Below are 16,976 nucleotides of genomic sequence, written 5' to 3' on the forward strand. Positions count from 1 at the left end.
TTATGTATCATGAGTATAAAGTCTAAACAAGAAGCCTGGACAACTCATGAACAACATATGGTATTTGCACTTCCATTCCAAAGGAAAGGCTAAGAAGGGTCCAAATCATGCAGGGCCTAAAGCCCTATCCTGAATGTGGCTCCCAGATATGGAAAGCAGCACACGTGTGACATTCAGGACCCCTGCAAACATAGACACCTTTATGTGCTGAGAGGTATTACAGGGTCTATGGCCAGGTCCAAAACTATCCTTTCAAAGACAAAAACGTAACATTTTGCCACCATCCAGGACAAAAGAATAATTAAGACAAATTAAGACTGTCAAATTAAGACAGTCCTATCATTTGTAAATTAGGAAAAAATTCATATTGTAGAGTGAGTGGGAAATCCACTCCACCAACACAACAGTAAACGTCATTAAAATAAATTCAGTGACCTTTTTAAAAAAGATTACAAAATTGAATTTATTGAGTTTCACACAAGATGCACTTATAAAATTAGTACTGAATGCCATTATGACAGAAGAAACGAGTATCATCCCACACTCCCAAGGGCATCTGGCAAAGGAAACGAAAATCTGAAGATGACAGCACAGTAACAGTCATTCAGGCAGAACCGGCAGACCAAAGCCACACTCTTGCTCTGAGCCGGGCTGTGTTTGGCAAAAGCTCTCTCCAAACCATTCCTATTCACCATGAGCGCTGTTCCTTTTGTTGGTGAGAAGGAGATGGAAAAAAAGGTTTTAAAATGGGCTACACTGAAACATACACAAAGCAATTAAAATGTTCATTTTTAACTTAAAAATACATCTCGGTTTCACAAATGTATGTCTGTACAATCTCTTCAACATCAATCTTCAGATTTCTTTTGTTTAGTGCAAAACATTAAAATTCACTTTTGTACTTCAAATGAACAAGCCAAAGCATTAAAGCTTGCTTTATATTTTACCCAGGATAGACAAATCACCCCCAATTTGCCTTTTGCATAAATATACTTGAAACATTTGCATAAAACAATTTCAAAAATGAAACACCAATGGAAATAAAGTGATCAGTACCATCTTCTGGACAGTTCTGTAATCAGAAGTGGTCAAATTTTTATAGAAATGCTGAAAGGATTCTCAAGATAAAATGGGGTGGAAACAACCTGTCCTGTAATGTAGGCTGTGACAAGCAGTAAAGCAGAAGTGGAATCTTAATTTCCAACAAAACCAAAAAGCACCCTCTGATTGCTGTTCCCAACATCCACAAACGCCTCACACACACAGACGGGCGTCCACACCCAGACACCCCCATTCACTTTCACAAGGGGTCCTCTCCCAGCACAGGCTGGCCTACAGTGTAGGTTCGGCCCCTGGCACCTGCCCATGCAGAACCCAGACCCCGCCTGGGCACAGGTGCACTGCTGACGAATGAATGAAGAATGCATCTTATAAGCCCAAGCATGAGGATGATGCCTGATCCACTTGGAATATTTACTTTGAAACTGTTACTTAAAAAAATCCAGTTAAAGTTGATAGTTTTGAATTTTGTACACTGACAATTTTTCAGCCTATTCAACACCGAATCCTTTAGCTGATGAAATGATTAGTTTTAAAGCAAAACCAGTTAACTATACCTTAAAGTTAACACTGCTCTGCCTTTTCAGTAAAAAAAAAAAGTGCTTTTTTATAAGGAAATTTCTATTTTATCCTCTGCAATTAAATGAAACACAGCTCACATTTTGCTTTAAAGAGTAAACTGAAAAATTATAAAACATTTTCTCAGTGATGCATAACTTTCATTAATTAATTATTTTCTTTTAAATAAATGAACTGGCTTAGGGTGTTTTCTTTTTTTTTTTCTCTATAAAACGCTACTATTCATCATGTCTTATTTAAGGTAGCCTTTTATTCTGATTAATTCAGATATATCTTCAAGGATTATTCTGGTGGTAAGAACATTTATCTTGACTTATGTTTAATAATTTTAATGCTTTGGCAGATGAAGTAAAGTCTGAGAACGGTCTATGAAAATGGCGCGGCTGGAGAGTCATCATGGTAAGAGCTCCACAGCTGTCCAGGTGTACATCTGCATTCTGAAGAGGCCTGGAGACAACGCCACACTCTGGGAGCCCAGGTGACAAGCCAAGAGCTCTTGCTCCTGGCCACACAGGGGAAGTGCTTGTCTCCGTCAAGTTTCCCAGAGTCGAGGCCGGAGGTTGCTGCTGTTCCGTGATCTGACCTTTGGCCAGACCACATTATTGGAGGAGAGATACTAAGATTTGCTTGCCATTAATAATTTAAGTTTTTAAATAAATATTCAAGTGCCATGTTTAGCATCCGTCTGTCCTGGCAGCTCAGCACTTGCTGCCCAGGGCCAGCATCCTCAGCACAAGCCACGGAATTCAGTCAATTCGGTTTCCACAAATTGTGAACCTGTCTATCTCTAACAAATCTTTCTTTGAGGATCTGTGTTTTAATTCAGAATTTTCCTGCGTTATGTCCTTTTCATCACCATCTGGAGTTGTCAGAAACTGATCAGAACTGCTGGTCACAAGTAGTGGTATGACATTTTCCTTCTGATGAGCAGGCTGGCTGGTGACTGAGGCAGACAGGTTTTCCTCTGTGGAAAGTCCTATGGAAAAGGAGAGCCATTGAATTAGAAAACAGGTTCCCCTCAATTTACAGTAACCATGAGCTCCTCAATACCTGTGTTTTCAATCGTGCTGAAAACAGTGTCCATCTGCCCTCTTTGGAAAAAACAAATGACCAAAGTGCACACTGGATAAGCAGCTGTGATTTACAATAAAACTCAGAAGCTGCCCTACTGCTCACTCAAGATTTTCTGGAAGGGTGCATTATTTTGATCACGTCACACAAAAAACACTGTAACCCTGTTCTGAAGAGACCCAACTCTGATACCAAGGCTATTTCCTAAATGGCCATATCCTAATGTGACTGTGGCCAGATCTGAAAAACCAGCCCTGGCTCCTCCACTCAGGCTGCTGTAGTCATTGTAGCTAGACAGAGGGCAGAAGCACTGCTCCAGAAGTCCAGGTCAGTGGGGAAACCCACCCATCACCCAGTCAAGTCCCCAGTGTTTGTTTTAAGCCACAGGGATCCCCGAGCGTGGCCCTGAGGACAGTGGGGCTGGGCTTGGGCATGAACATTTAATCCTTTTGAGATTGTCTTCTTTGGGCCAAAAAAGGAACTGCTCACAAACTGCACCTATTACAAGTGTGATGAGTTTTGCCATCTGCATACACCTGTTGAACCACGGCCATCATGGAGGCAGTGTATGCACCCAGCTGCCTCTTGGGGTACCCTCCCTCTAGCCCTGCTGTATTCTGTTTCTTTTAGAATGAACGGGGTTAACTCTGACGCTGTCTTGAGCATGGCCCCCGTCTACCCTTTCCTGCCTGACTTCATCGCCCTCCAGAATGGACTCTAAGTCTGTGGTCTCCTGACCTCTAGGACATTCTTTGCAGACACTGCTCTAATGTGTACTGCCCACATGAGCCCTGACCGACGGCCTCACATTTTATATGCTTCCAAGTTTTATCTTCCCCCGTTAGAATCCTCTTTAAACAAGACTGACACTTATTAATTTCTTACTATACATAAGAGAACGTGTGCAGACCCATTATGAGCTATCTAGTTAGGTGAAATAAATGCAATCTTACTAACAATACTCGATATATTCTTTTTTTTTTTTTTTTGTATGTGGGGGTAGGGGATTAAACTCAGGGGCACTGAACCACTGAGCCACACCCCCAGCCCTATGTTGTATTTTATTTAGAGACAGGGTCGCACTAAGTTGCTTGGTGCCTCGTTTTTTGCTGAGGCTGGCTTTGAACTCTCCATCTTCCTGCCTCAGCCTCCTGAACAGCTGGAATTACAGGCATGCGCCATTGCGCCCGTTCAATATGTTCTTTATAATGGAAAAAATTAATTTCAACTTTCTATTCCAGCTGTTCAGCTCCCCATGAAGCACATGCAATGAGCACAGCCTTTGCCTCTGCCCAGACTCTGGCCCAGCTGTCTCCCCTGCCATCGAGAGCTCCCCAGTCGCAATACAGAGCTGCCAGCTCTCTGGAACCTCCTCAGGCCTCTGTGACTTCAGGTAACACTGGCCCCTTCCCTCAGTGTCCTTCTCACCAGACCCCACATGGCCTATTTCCTCTCATCCTTCAAGATATAGTCCAGGCAAGGCCAGCTCCAGGAAGAATGTGCTCCCATGCCCACCAGTCCTCTCGCCCATCTGGTTCTCACTTGTGTCACCTCGCACTGGCGTGGAGGTTCACCTGCATTACCCCGCACTTGCTTCATGCATTTAAAAATAAATCATATAAACTCAAAGCCGTATGAGCTGACACCTATGTTAAGAGGGATGCCATCCAATGCAAACATTGAGCCTGGCCTCTGCCCTTCCTTGGAACCCTCAGGCAGATACCTGGAACCACCCTCGCTCTCCTCTCTTCCTCACACTGTACCATCTACTTACCAGAGTCCTTCCCTCATCTTCCAGACCTACCAGAATGCGGCCAGGCCTTCTGCTCATGCCACCAGACCCTGCTTTGCCAGGCAGCCTCCGCTCTGCAGCTGGCCTGGGTTACTCTCCTGAGTCTGCTGTCCACCAACTTGAGAATGATCCTCTGGGAACACCAGCTGCTCGTCCACCATGCTAAACCCTGCCTTGGCCCCTTCCCACTCTGAGACCAAGCTGAGGTCTCACAAAGGCCTGGCCTTTGTTGTCCTTGAATCCACCAAGCAGCTCTGCTCAGCGCCGTCCCCACAGCCACAGCTCTTCCCTTTGAGGGTCCACCTCAGCTCCCTGCAGCTTTCCACCGAGCCACCTGGCAAGGTGCACACTTTCCTCGCCCCCCTCCCGACCATGTAGCATAAGCTCCACCAGAGAGGGGCGCTGCCATTCCCTGCAGATCCCCTGGACCTGGCATGTAACGGGCTCAGAGGTACCTACTGACAAATGAATGAACCAATGTAAAAACTCAGAGCTCTGTGTCAGTAGATCTGTGATGAGATCTAAAATACAACTGTTAAAAAACCCAACTATTTAAAGTGAAAAAATTCTTTAAAGTCTGCTACACGTTGTCAAACAGTGACTTTCATTAGAAAGAGTTCAGACAACTGGCTGAAAATGGTTCAGGGGTGATGAAAAGCAGCACATGTACCTTGTGAGGGTCTGCATTTGTTGTGTGGTTTGCTGGATGGTTTGCCCGGAGCGCTGGCTGGGGGAGGGTCAAACAGCTTGTCCTCCATTTTGGCCTCCTTCACATACTGGCAGGACTTCCCCAACAGCACGATGCTATTAAGTATTTTCAGGGATATCAACCTAACAATGGAAACAAAACAAATGACCGCTGTTAGAATTCATGGAAATACCACGCCTGCCATCTCCTACTGTTGCTAATAGGAAGGTGGGCCTGGTGAGAAGGGGTGGGCCCATGAGCCAGGACCTAGCAGAGGACACAAGTTCCTCAACCAACGCCCAGAGTCCCCAAAGCTTCTGTCACCAGGGAAAACTTTTGATAAAGTCCTTAGTTCTGTGCCATTAATCATTACCAGTTAGAGGTCTTCCCACTATTAAGTAATTTAACATTTATTCTCTTACTACAAAACAAATACATTTAATACATGCAGATGAATAAGAAAGAAAATTGAAAAATAACGTCAATCCCTGTGGCATCTGGTACCCTGTCCTTCAGTGTTTGCTCTGGGCACACATCCTCTTGTTCTTTCTCACTGTGCAGAAATGGGGCCCTCACAAAGCAGGAGGGGACTGGGAACCCCCAACAGGACCCAGAACACCAACATGGGGTCCTGCATGGATCTGAACTCTAGTTGGTGATTTCTGCACACACAATTCTAACTAACCAAAGGTTTTCAGGTATTTATACATATGCTTCACTTCTAGTTTTGTTTATGTGAAAAAAAAAAACCCACTAGAACAATTAACTTGTTAAACAAAGAGGAGAACAATTACAGCAAAACCACTTGATAAACTTGGCACATGCTGACTCTGAGGGGTGAGAATTTGTATGAGAACAGGAGGATCTCTTGTTTTTTAACGTCAAAAATCTGAAAAGAGTTAACTTAATAAAGTAATATTGTCCCCTCCAAGACTCATGCTGAAATGCATTCCCATTATGAGCTATTATGTGGTGGGACCAGGGGATTAGGGCTCTGCTCTCTTGAATGGGTTAATGGGGTACCTCAAGAGGGAGTCTGCTATTAAAGCCACTTTGATTAGGTCTCATACTTGCTCCCGGTCTCTTGCCATGTGATGCCTGCATGGCCTCAGGACTCTGCCAGCAAGAAGGAATCATCAGATATGACCCCCAAAACTTGAACAAGAACTGTGTGACAAAATAAATCTCTTTTCTTTATAACTTACCCAGTCTGTGCTATCAGCAACAAAAAACAAACTAAGTAAAGCAGTTTTGTGTTCATTCAATAGTAAATGGTATGCAACCTGATCAGAATTATGTCTTGCTGTGGGCACCACCGCCACCAGCCATTTAGCCTCAACCCAGACCTGTAGGGTGAGGGCCCAGATGGGCACTGCAGGTGCTGGCACGCATATTTATTGCTCCAGGTGCATGGGGGAGAACTGTTTCCTGGCTGCTTCGACAGAGTGTCTTGTGCTGCACCTGCCACAGACCAGCAGTATGTGGGTAGCAGGCAAATGCAGAAAACACTCAAACATGTAACTGAAACCTAGGGATGTCCCTGGAAAGCAGACTTCATCCTCGATGAGGCCCTTTGGGGATCTATAGCTGAGATGATCTTGCTCTGCTTATTCACCCCCCCACTCCTCTGGAGATGCTCAGATCTGAGCCCCCCAGACTAACACTCCTCAGCACTGGCTCCTATGCACCCTTCATAAGCCAGGGTGGGGACAGGCTGCTCAGTTTTCTTTTTGAGTACTACACCCTGATCCCAGGCTAGGCTACTTGTATCATCGGTTCACTTCTTGAGAAAACCGACAGCGACAAAACTGCCATTTCATATTGTTATTTTCTTCTTACCTTTTACGACTTATCTTAAACAGTGTGAGTTTCACTTTCTGTATATCTTCCCCAACAGAATATGAGCTACCTCAAACCAAGAGATCTGCAGGTAAGGTTCAGCCAGCAGATGAGAAATGCCATTCCTGCTTCACTCCTGAACTGATCTGACATGGCGCTAGAGTGTGCTAATAGTTAAATGTGGCAATACAAAAAGGTCAAAGATGTTTTTAAACATGGAAAAAAGTCAGACTATAAAGGTTGACTTTTTTTCATAAAAGAAAATATGGGGGAAACATACTCTTAAGCAAAAAGGGCTTAGAGTAAGCCTCCACTGAAGAGTAAAATAAAATCTAAAGCACACAGAGAACAAACGCATGATGTAGGCACTACTCACTTCCATTGCATCTTGCATTTATTTACACTTAAAATCATTTTCAGGAATAGGCCATCTTACCCAAAATAGAAGAGTATGACACAGGCATATGACAGGATTCCTTGCACTTTAATTGAGCTTGTTACAACTCTGATGAGCTAGCCAGAAACACAACAAAACACACAGAAAAAACACAGAAGGCTTATTAGTTAATGTTTAAATAGAAGATTTCAGCATGCTGATTTCAACACGGTAGGCACATGCCTGTGACCTTGGTCTAACTCCAAGGACAGCTTTAGATCTGCCAGTCCCTGTCAGGACCTGCCTGCGCATGACAGCTTCTGGTGGACTCAGTTTCTTCAGGCAAGTCTGGGATGTGGACTATCGACTCTCTAAAGGCAGACCTTAACCTCGCGCACATGACTGATGCCTCTGCTTGTACCTGACAGATACGCTGATCAGCTGATTTTTATAACTACTTCTGGAAAGCCTAAATGAATTCATCTTCTCACCCTGGTTGCTACCAGAGCTGGATGGACGCACGTGGTGGGCACTTCCCTGTCTACCATCCTTAACTTCTTCAAGAATTCCCAATAACTTGCAGGGAGCATGGAGAAAAGGGAACCTTCGGAAGTTCATACTGTTTAAAAAATCTAAACACTATTAACAAATAAATTACTTAAAGGTTGGGAAAACTTCTCTTCTGGATAATTACAATTAAATACCTATTTTCTTACTTATCTTGCAGAAACACAGAAATAACAGCATTATCCTTGGAATTCTGATGAATAAATCTGGCTGCACCAGTCAAGGGGGAATGTTTACACATTTTAGATGTGCCCACAGATGAAGGCCCAGTGGGACGACTACATGGAAATTGAGAATCAGGAGAAAAACTGTGCTCATCCAGTAAAGTAGAGCTGTTGAATGGAAGAGTCTAGCAGGGTGTCTTAAATATCATCAACATACATTCTTAAAGATATTTTAAAAAACAGGATTAGTTAGGGGGAATGGATGTGTTCAATAAAGTTTCACTATGAGGAAAAAAATGGAAGCCCTCCCCTGTAACAGCCTCTAACAGGAAAATGACTGTTGCCATTTAGTCCAACACATTCTGTAAAGTCAGGGAATCCACATTTACCCTCGCAACTGCATATATCATGTTCCCAATTGTAGAAAACAAATTAGAAAAAATATTCTATTTTGTCAATCTCTTAAACTTTGACCCAATATTTTTTCTTTAAAATCTTCCATTTTCCCCAAATTCTAAGAGTTCCTTTTCCTAAGCAAAAACCTCCTGCTTTGTAATGGAATAACAAGCTATTTATGTAATTAAAAATATTTAGAACGTGGTTATCTGGAAAGTCATATTGACATTTAAGTAACATAAAATCTATTCTTTAACCATCATCTGAAAAAGGATAGGCAAGCTGGTCTAAGATTCAGCTGGCTGCACCACAATTTGCTGATACATTTCCCAGTTGATTTGCCCAAGACTGTTTCTATAAGGGAACTTCAGATGCCTTTTGGCAAAAAGATGGTCAAGTTTGTTTTGACACAAGAACAGGTAGTCAAGAAGGAACATAATCAAATACAGGTACAGTCAGCAAATCTTAATTAACATTACAGTCCAATGTAGCTAGCAACTATTTATAAGACTGTGCTGAGAAGTTCATTAAAAGGATCAGAGGTGGCAACTTTTTTAGAGTTGATTTGAATTTCAGAACTATTTTTATTTTAAAAATGGTATTTCCTATGCATAACAGCAGGAATTTTCAATGAAATTTAAAAAAAAACTTTAGAAGTGGTGATTACAGCTGGGTGTGGTGGTGCATGCCTGCAATCCCAGTGGCTCAGGAGGCAGGGAAAGGAGAATCTTCAGTTCAAAGCCAGCCTCTGCAAAAGCAAGGTGCTAAGCAACTCAGTGAGACTCTATTTAAATAAAATACAAAATGGGGCTCGGGATGTGGCTCAGTGGTCAGGTGCCCTTGAGTTTAATCCGGGTACAAAACAAAAACAAAAAACAAACAAACAAAAAGAAGTGGTAATTACAGCAGATACCAAAATATGCCCTCATTGGGCACACTGTAGTTGGCTTCTAATGTTTTAATAACTACAAATACCATTGCAAGTGCTTAGCCTTGCCCATCAATCACTGCATGCCTTTCATAACTATCTCCTTAGGATAAATTCCTAGAACCAGAATAACTGCATCAAAGTTGAACACTGTCAAATTGCCCTCTAGCAATGTTGGATCAATTTATGTTGTAACCACTATGCATTCCAGTGGTCATGTCAATGTCCACCGCTAGAGATATCTGTTGAAAAAGAAAAATTTCTGCCAAAAGAACAAAAAAGAATATCCTCACTTTTAGAAAAGCCACTTACAAAAACAGTTCCTTCTTTACCACTTAATCTGAAAGAATAATGCCATTATTTAAAAAAAACAAACTTCTTTTCTTCCAAGTTATTTAATTTTTAGATCCTATCCCTCTGAAGCAAACTTACTGATAATTTATTAATGTTATATAATGATGACTATCTCATTTAAATACAGACACACATACTGAACTTACTAAAACAGCCAGTGGGAGAGGAATAAAGCCCATCCGTCGTGCTACCGAGTCACTGTAGTCAGTGTACGCCTGCAGAGAAAGGAGAGGAGGGTTCAGATTCTCTGGAATTTAACCAGCATTTAAAAAGTACTGTTCACTCATCCCAGCAAATGTTATAAACAGGTGAGGCTATGGACAGGAAGAGAACCTAGTGCCTGTTCTGTAATTTAATAAGATGATGTGGAAATCTAATTGTTCACAAGAAGTTTTAAATGCAAAATTGTGTGTTACAGTGCTATAAAAATCACCCACTATGTAATATAAGCACTATTGCTGTGTAAATGCTTATGTACAGAACAGAGGTAAGCAGAAATGTGGTTTTCCTTTAACTAATACTTTGTGCTAAATTTAACCATTGTTGTTAAAGGGACTATGCCTTAGATAAAATGCTCACATTTTTCTGTCGGCTACTAACAAGGTCAAAAGCAAGGCTGGCTCTGTATTCACTGTAGACCTAAAGACAAATAAGAGAGAAATATTCAGTAATCTCATGCAAATATACCATGTGGAAAGATTTAGACTTTGTAAATAAAATGTTCAATAATTAACCAGGAACAGATGCTAATAACCAGACCTCTGAACACGGACTATTTGTCTTCCTGAAGTAAAGGTAAAACACACCCTCGATTTCCCCGATCTACTATATGCATAGGCTTTTTAAAGGGCTCTTTTCAAAAAGGAATAAATATTCAATGATTTATGATCCAGAGAGTTTAGAATTTTGGGAAGTGAATATTTTAAAAGTAATGTATGTGTCAAAAAGAATTTTGAAATTTTAAATGAAATGAAGAATTTAAAATGGAAGTTTAAATGAAATGCTGAGTGTGGTGGAACATGCCTATAATCCCAAAGACTCAGGAGGCTGAGGCAAAAGGACTGCAAGTTTGAGGCCAGCCTCAGAAACTTAGTGAGACCCTGTCTCAAAATAAAAAACAAAAACAACAACAACAAAAAAGGGCGGGGGAGGGCTGGGAATGTGGCTTAGTGGTTAAGTGCCCCTGGGTTTAATACCTGGTACAAAAAAAAAAAAAAGTTATGATAATCACCTTCTTAGAAAAATGGATGCCAACATTAAGATAATATTGATAGGGAACAGAGTAGTGCTACAATTACAAGTGCACTATAAACTCGTTTCCACTAAAAATTGCACAAAATACCTGAAGCTTATTAAATTTGACTTCAGATGCAGAGAAAATGATCCTATGAAAATGGAATTATTCTCTACTGAGGCCAAGAAAGGAAATGGTAAAATCACTTCATCAGTAAAAAATTTCCTAACCATATTTTCTTCTAGTATATCAAATCCTTCAGAAACTCACGATCAAATCTTTGAACTGTAGCAACTGCATTCGATTTTAAGTCGTTAAACAATAAGTGTCAGAGTAAAAACTGTAAATTAAAAGTACAACTCAATAAAATCCAGAAAACTATTAAACTAATACTCATTTAGGACAAAGCCAGGAACGTCTCAGGAACCTCTTCTATGGTTTACTATTTATACAAATAAGCATACAGCCCCTATTTCCGGAAATTCTACAGAATATGATTGCAATGTAAAACAAATTCTTTGAAGTTTCATCAAGTACTTTCACAAGAAAAATGTATGGTTTGAAAAAAATCAATTTTGAAATAGAAAATATTTTAAAAGCTACCCTGAGAGAAATTCTGATGTCTTATTTTTAAAATAGACACAAAATGATTTTAAAACTGAAGTGGACAGATAGTGATAGTGGTAACAGTTTATGAAGATTTTGAGTTGGTGACATCTGAGCTCAATTCCTAGCTGAGCTGCACATTTCCAAGCATGGAATTAGGGCTGTTCAATACTGAAGCAAAACCTTTCAGTAGTGTAATAATTTTTACAAACTTAAAATTACAATATTAACTTTAAAGTAGTAGTTATATCCTATAATCTCCGTAAACACAATAAACCTAAATTCATTAAGAACTTCATAATATTAAGCAGTAAACTCTGAACACTGAATTGCTTATAGAAATACATACATCTGCAGTAATGTCATTGAACTTGGTGATAAAGGCATGCTTTACAATGTCCACAGCAATTTCTGAGGCAATCACCATACAGACATCTGGAAACAGCACCCAGAGATGATCTATACAGTATAGAGAAAAGACAGATAAGTACATCTCTTAATATGAGCAGAATCCAACCTAAAATCTCTACAGGGCAAAACTTAGTATTTCAGTTAAACCTTTATCAAAAAAAAACGAAAAAAAAAAAACAAAAAAAAAACAACATTTTACCAACTTTAAGGGCAATTCATCCAACAAATAGTCACTCAGTATTTTCTGTGTTCCTAGCACTGCTTTGTCCGCAGGCCATGTTGCCTTTGAGGAGCTGACACCTGGGCATGACCAGGTTAGGCAGGTTCCTTAGGAAAGCCTTTTAATTCTGTAGTTGCCTCAGTTGACAGTAAAGAGCTCACAGAGATATGCTGGAGTCAACTGAGCACATCTTTTCCTTTTTGATTTAAAGATACTTAACGATCATTTATTTCACTGTCATATGGATGCAACTTCTTGTTATCTGCTAACATTTATGATATTTACTAAAATATCAATTCAGTACTAAGTAGCTGATAAAAATAATACCCACAGATAACCTCCTAAGACCTGGAGGAAGGACTTAAGAGTGGGACAGAGCAAGAAAAGGATGGCTGGAAACGCTGGCGAAGACCCATGGAGACCAAGGACCTGGTGGCTGCAGCTGGCCACGCGCTGACGATGGACGCCAGGCACTGTTCTGAGTCTGGCATCATGGTGAGGCTCCAGAAACCAGGGGACCTCTTTCAACAAGAAACTCTGCAAGTTTCTTCTTCTTTATTTTCTGCAGGTCTGGTGACATCTGAACTCAACTCCTAGCTGCGCTGAACACTTCCAAAGCATGGAACTAGGGCTGTTCAATACTGAACAGAGGCCTATACTACTGATACATATCCCCAGTCATTTTTATTTTTGAGACAGGGTTTCTCTAGGTTGCTGGGCAAGCATTGAACTTGTGATCTTCCTGCCTCATCCTGAGTAGCTGAGTTCAAAGGCATGGGCCACAGTACCCAGTTGTTTTTAATTATATTTGTTCCGATTCCCTGATCTACAAAATAAGGATATTAGAAGTTGTCTACATTCCATTATTATGAGAATTAAATAAGATTAGAGTATATAGCAATGTTCCTGGCACACAAAATAGCTTGTTATTTTTTGGTTATTAATTATCCTGGGCACTTAGTAAAAGCTTCTACAAATGGTATTTTGGTTTTAAAAAAAGCTAAAATAAAAGAATGAAGGATCCACCAATAAGCACAGTGTCCCTTTGATCATTTTATCTTCACAGTACTGATGAAGGAAACTTAAGATAACCCATTGAAAGTCACAGTACAAATGAGAACATTACTTCGCACACGGAGGTGTTAAGAAGCTTGAGTATTTGTCCTTTTGTGTAACAACTCTGTTCTGGGATTAATGACCCCACCTGGGGTCTGTGGGCTATACATATCCACTCTGTTTCATGAATACTGCTGACCTACTGATACTACCATTCATTAAAAGATTCCAGGTACACAAAGAATGTGTGTGTGTGTGTAGGACATTCCCTGCCACAAATTACGTGGCTTTTGGGTGTATTTAGATTAGAATGCATACCACTTAAGATCGATCATTTGAGGGGCTGGGAATATGGCTCAGTGGTAGAGCGTGCATGTAGCACATATGAGGCCCTGGGTTCAATCCTCAGCACCACATAAAATAAATAAAATTAAGGTATTGTGTCCAACTACAAATAAAAAATAAATATTAGAAAAATATTTTTAAAAATCTATCATTTGATGTTATAGTTTCTTTAAGAATGTAACTTCTGGAAACTTATTTCCAAGATCAAATGTATATTTTATTTTGTATTTCTTTCTGATTTTTCAAAGGTACCTGGAAATAAGCAATGAAATAAAATAAATTAATAAAAGGTACTGGATGCCTAGAACATCCATGATATTGGGAGTGATAAACAGAATGCAAAGCATGGCCAACATCGTTAAAAACTGTTTGTTTTTTCAGCACTGGGGGAAAAAATTCTCAATTACTTGAGATATCTGATTGTTTCCCACCCAGCCCACTTCAGTATCGTAACAGCCTATTTTTCTCCCCTACCTGAGTCCGGCATTAAATGTCTTAGCACTTCTGATATTTGCCACAGTCCCTTGCCTTGTGCCTGGCCCTCTGCACCTGCTTGGGTAGTGTCTGCTGAAGGAGGGTGAGAATTCATGGACTGTGTTAACTTCCTGTGAGCCTGAATTCAGAGATACATGAGGAACAAAATCTAGTGCTTTACATTATAATTCTTTATCCCTATTTGGCCTAAAAATTAATAGTGAACAGGTAAAACACAAACATTAAGGAAGAGCACAGAATCCTCCAGTCAACTGTGAAAATGTCAGTGTGTAGGTAACCACGGCTGAGTGAGGCCCAGGGCTGACTTCAGAGCAGGGTCTGCTCATCCACCACTATGCAGCTCCAGAGTCAGAGAGGCTTTTGGAAAAGATAGAATCCAACCACACCAGAAATCCCTGTCCATTTTCCTTTCTAATACCCAAACAAACAACGCCAGCCCTCCAAAATTCTCTGTAGTATTCATTTTATTCCATGTGAAAGAAAGATTTTGGTTTAAGAGTAAAATCACAAAACACTAAATTTGGTAAGAGCTAGTTACCTGGATTCCAAGAAAACTGCTCCATGTTCCTTAAACATACTATCAGCAAAAGCACATAATTTGTGAATCGTTCCTTGATATCTGAAAAACGAAAACAAACATAAGTACTATAATTCATATAGATAATAATACAGTACATATCTAAAATAGTTCTGTCAAAATCTGATGAAATTATTATGCTACATACAACTGTCTGCAAAACAAACAAAAAAACCAAAAATGAATCACAGAATCTGTGAGGCACTGGTTCCAGGAACCTGTATTTACAAAATCCAAGAGGCTCAAGTCTCTTATATGATAACAGTATAGTATTTGCATATAACCTACTCATATCCTTTCATATACTTATGTAAATGCTCTGTGAATATTTACACTGTATTATTTAGGGAATAACTACAAGAAAAAAACCCTATAATATTCCGACCAGATGTCATTTTTTGTTGCAGAATATTTTTAATCTGTGATTGGCTGAAACCTTGAGTGTAAAACTCAAATATCGAGGGATGACTGCACAATATATACACACACACATAAACACACACACACAATGATGCAAAATTGATAAGCATTTATTTCTTTTGGCAACATAATTCTTGTCTAAAAATTCAAGTTTTCTTTTTTTTTTTTAACCTTTATTTTATTTATATGTGGTGCTAAAACTCAAACCCAGTGCCTCACACATGCTAGGTAAGCGCTCTACCACTGAGCTACAACCCAAACCCAGAAATTCAAGTTTTCTATAATACTCAAAAAATATTCAAACCATCAAACTGTTCAGACTTGGTCATTATTAAATCTTTCCAATGACCTCTGGGGACTTATGACAACTGTTTTCATTTTACGAAAGCAAAAAAGAAGCAGACAGTAAAACACAAGAATTTGAGTAACATAAAACCCTCATGTCCCAGACTACTAATCTGGCAAACAGTAAGTACATAAGTACTGCCCTGATGAATCCCTTAGCTAGGAGAACGCTGGCATCACAACAGCATTTCTCAGAGTATATGTAGAACTTTGGGAAAAAAAAAAAAAAAACAATTAGATTTCACAATGATACTTACCATAAATTAGTATACTACCTACTAATACTACATACTAATTTATGATAAATATCATTGGTCAGAATGAATTTAATACAAGCAAATAATTAAATTCCTGTCAAATGCTGGTTTTCACATTTCATCTTTCAGCTGTTATTTTCTAAGATACTATGTAGTTGAGTGATGGACAAACTCGATCTGGCTGCAGTAGGTGTGCATGCCCATGTGGGTTTCTGTTTAATGGTGGGGGCTGTGGCCAGAAACATAAAGCAGCCCACCTGAAAAGCTCTAGTATATCCTTTAGTCATTTCCATCTATTCTGCCACCTTAGCAACATTGTACTCTGTATTTCAATTCCAATTTCATGGCCTATCATTGGTGCCCTTTTCTTCCACAGCAGAACTCTGGGCTCTGGCCATTACTATCTGTGTCTTCCCTAAATCCTCAGAGTCTTCAGGAAGTTGCTGAGGCCTTCCTTTGCAGAGTAGCTCAGTTCTTTGAGATGGGCTGGAGTTGCACCTCTATTGCCTTGAAGCCAGTGGGCACAGACTGCTGTTCTCTTTAGGAATTCTAGTGTTGTTCCTTATGTGAGACCATGTTCTGGGTGTAAGCTCAGAGCAGTAAGTCTCAAGGTGCAGAGCATAGATGTGACTCTCAAAAGGCAGGATACAAATAGAAGGAAGCACATATGAGGTTTTTAAGTATGTGAGTTTTGGCTAGTTCTAGATCAACACATCCAATTTATTTTGTGATTTCAAAGGGGCCATAGGTTTAACTAAAGTTTGCCCTAGAATAATTGCTATCAAAGTGTGACACAAAATATATTCTTTGTTATTTAACTACAGTTAATTTTAGATTTTAATTCATGGGATTAAATTTCTCAAAGGTACATTGGAATTGGAATTCTGTACAATTAACTATTTACAAAGTTGTCTCTACCTATGTGCTATAAGGCCTTTCTAATTTTCATAAACAATATTAACAAAGAAATTTATTTATTTTTGACCTGTAGGATATGGCTTATTACATAATTCTCTGGAAAGAAACTGCCTTGAGAAATTTAGAACATCATTTGAAACAACCCAAAGGAACTTTTATGAACTCTAATAAAATAAAGCAAAAACAAGAACAACATTTAAATTAATTACATCTGATTCTTGAATACATCACACTACTGACATGGAGAAAATGTGCAGTCATTCCAATTCTAAGCATGCT

At 39.8% G+C, this 16,976-nt stretch overlaps 1 protein-coding gene across 1 annotated transcript in view; it reads right to left on the reverse strand.

The window, feature by feature from the left end:
* Positions 1-436: 436 nt before the first annotated feature.
* The window catches only part of Tapt1 (transmembrane anterior posterior transformation 1), a 54,962-nt gene continuing 38,422 nt past the window's right edge, over positions 437-16,976 (reverse strand). Inside the window, exons 8-14 of the mRNA XM_027939266.2 lie at positions 14,719-14,799; positions 12,003-12,112; positions 10,393-10,452; positions 9,960-10,028; positions 7,465-7,541; positions 5,172-5,332; positions 437-2,614 (exon numbers count right to left, since the gene is read on the reverse strand). Coding sequence (XP_027795067.1) covers positions 2,385-2,614; positions 5,172-5,332; positions 7,465-7,541; positions 9,960-10,028; positions 10,393-10,452; positions 12,003-12,112; positions 14,719-14,799 — 788 coding nt within the window. The 3' untranslated portion in view covers positions 437-2,384. The remainder of the gene's footprint in view (positions 2,615-5,171; positions 5,333-7,464; positions 7,542-9,959; positions 10,029-10,392; positions 10,453-12,002; positions 12,113-14,718; positions 14,800-16,976) is intronic.

Source organism: Marmota flaviventris, chromosome 7, assembly GCF_047511675.1.
Source record: "Marmota flaviventris isolate mMarFla1 chromosome 7, mMarFla1.hap1, whole genome shotgun sequence".
NCBI lineage: Eukaryota > Metazoa > Chordata > Mammalia > Rodentia > Sciuridae > Marmota > Marmota flaviventris.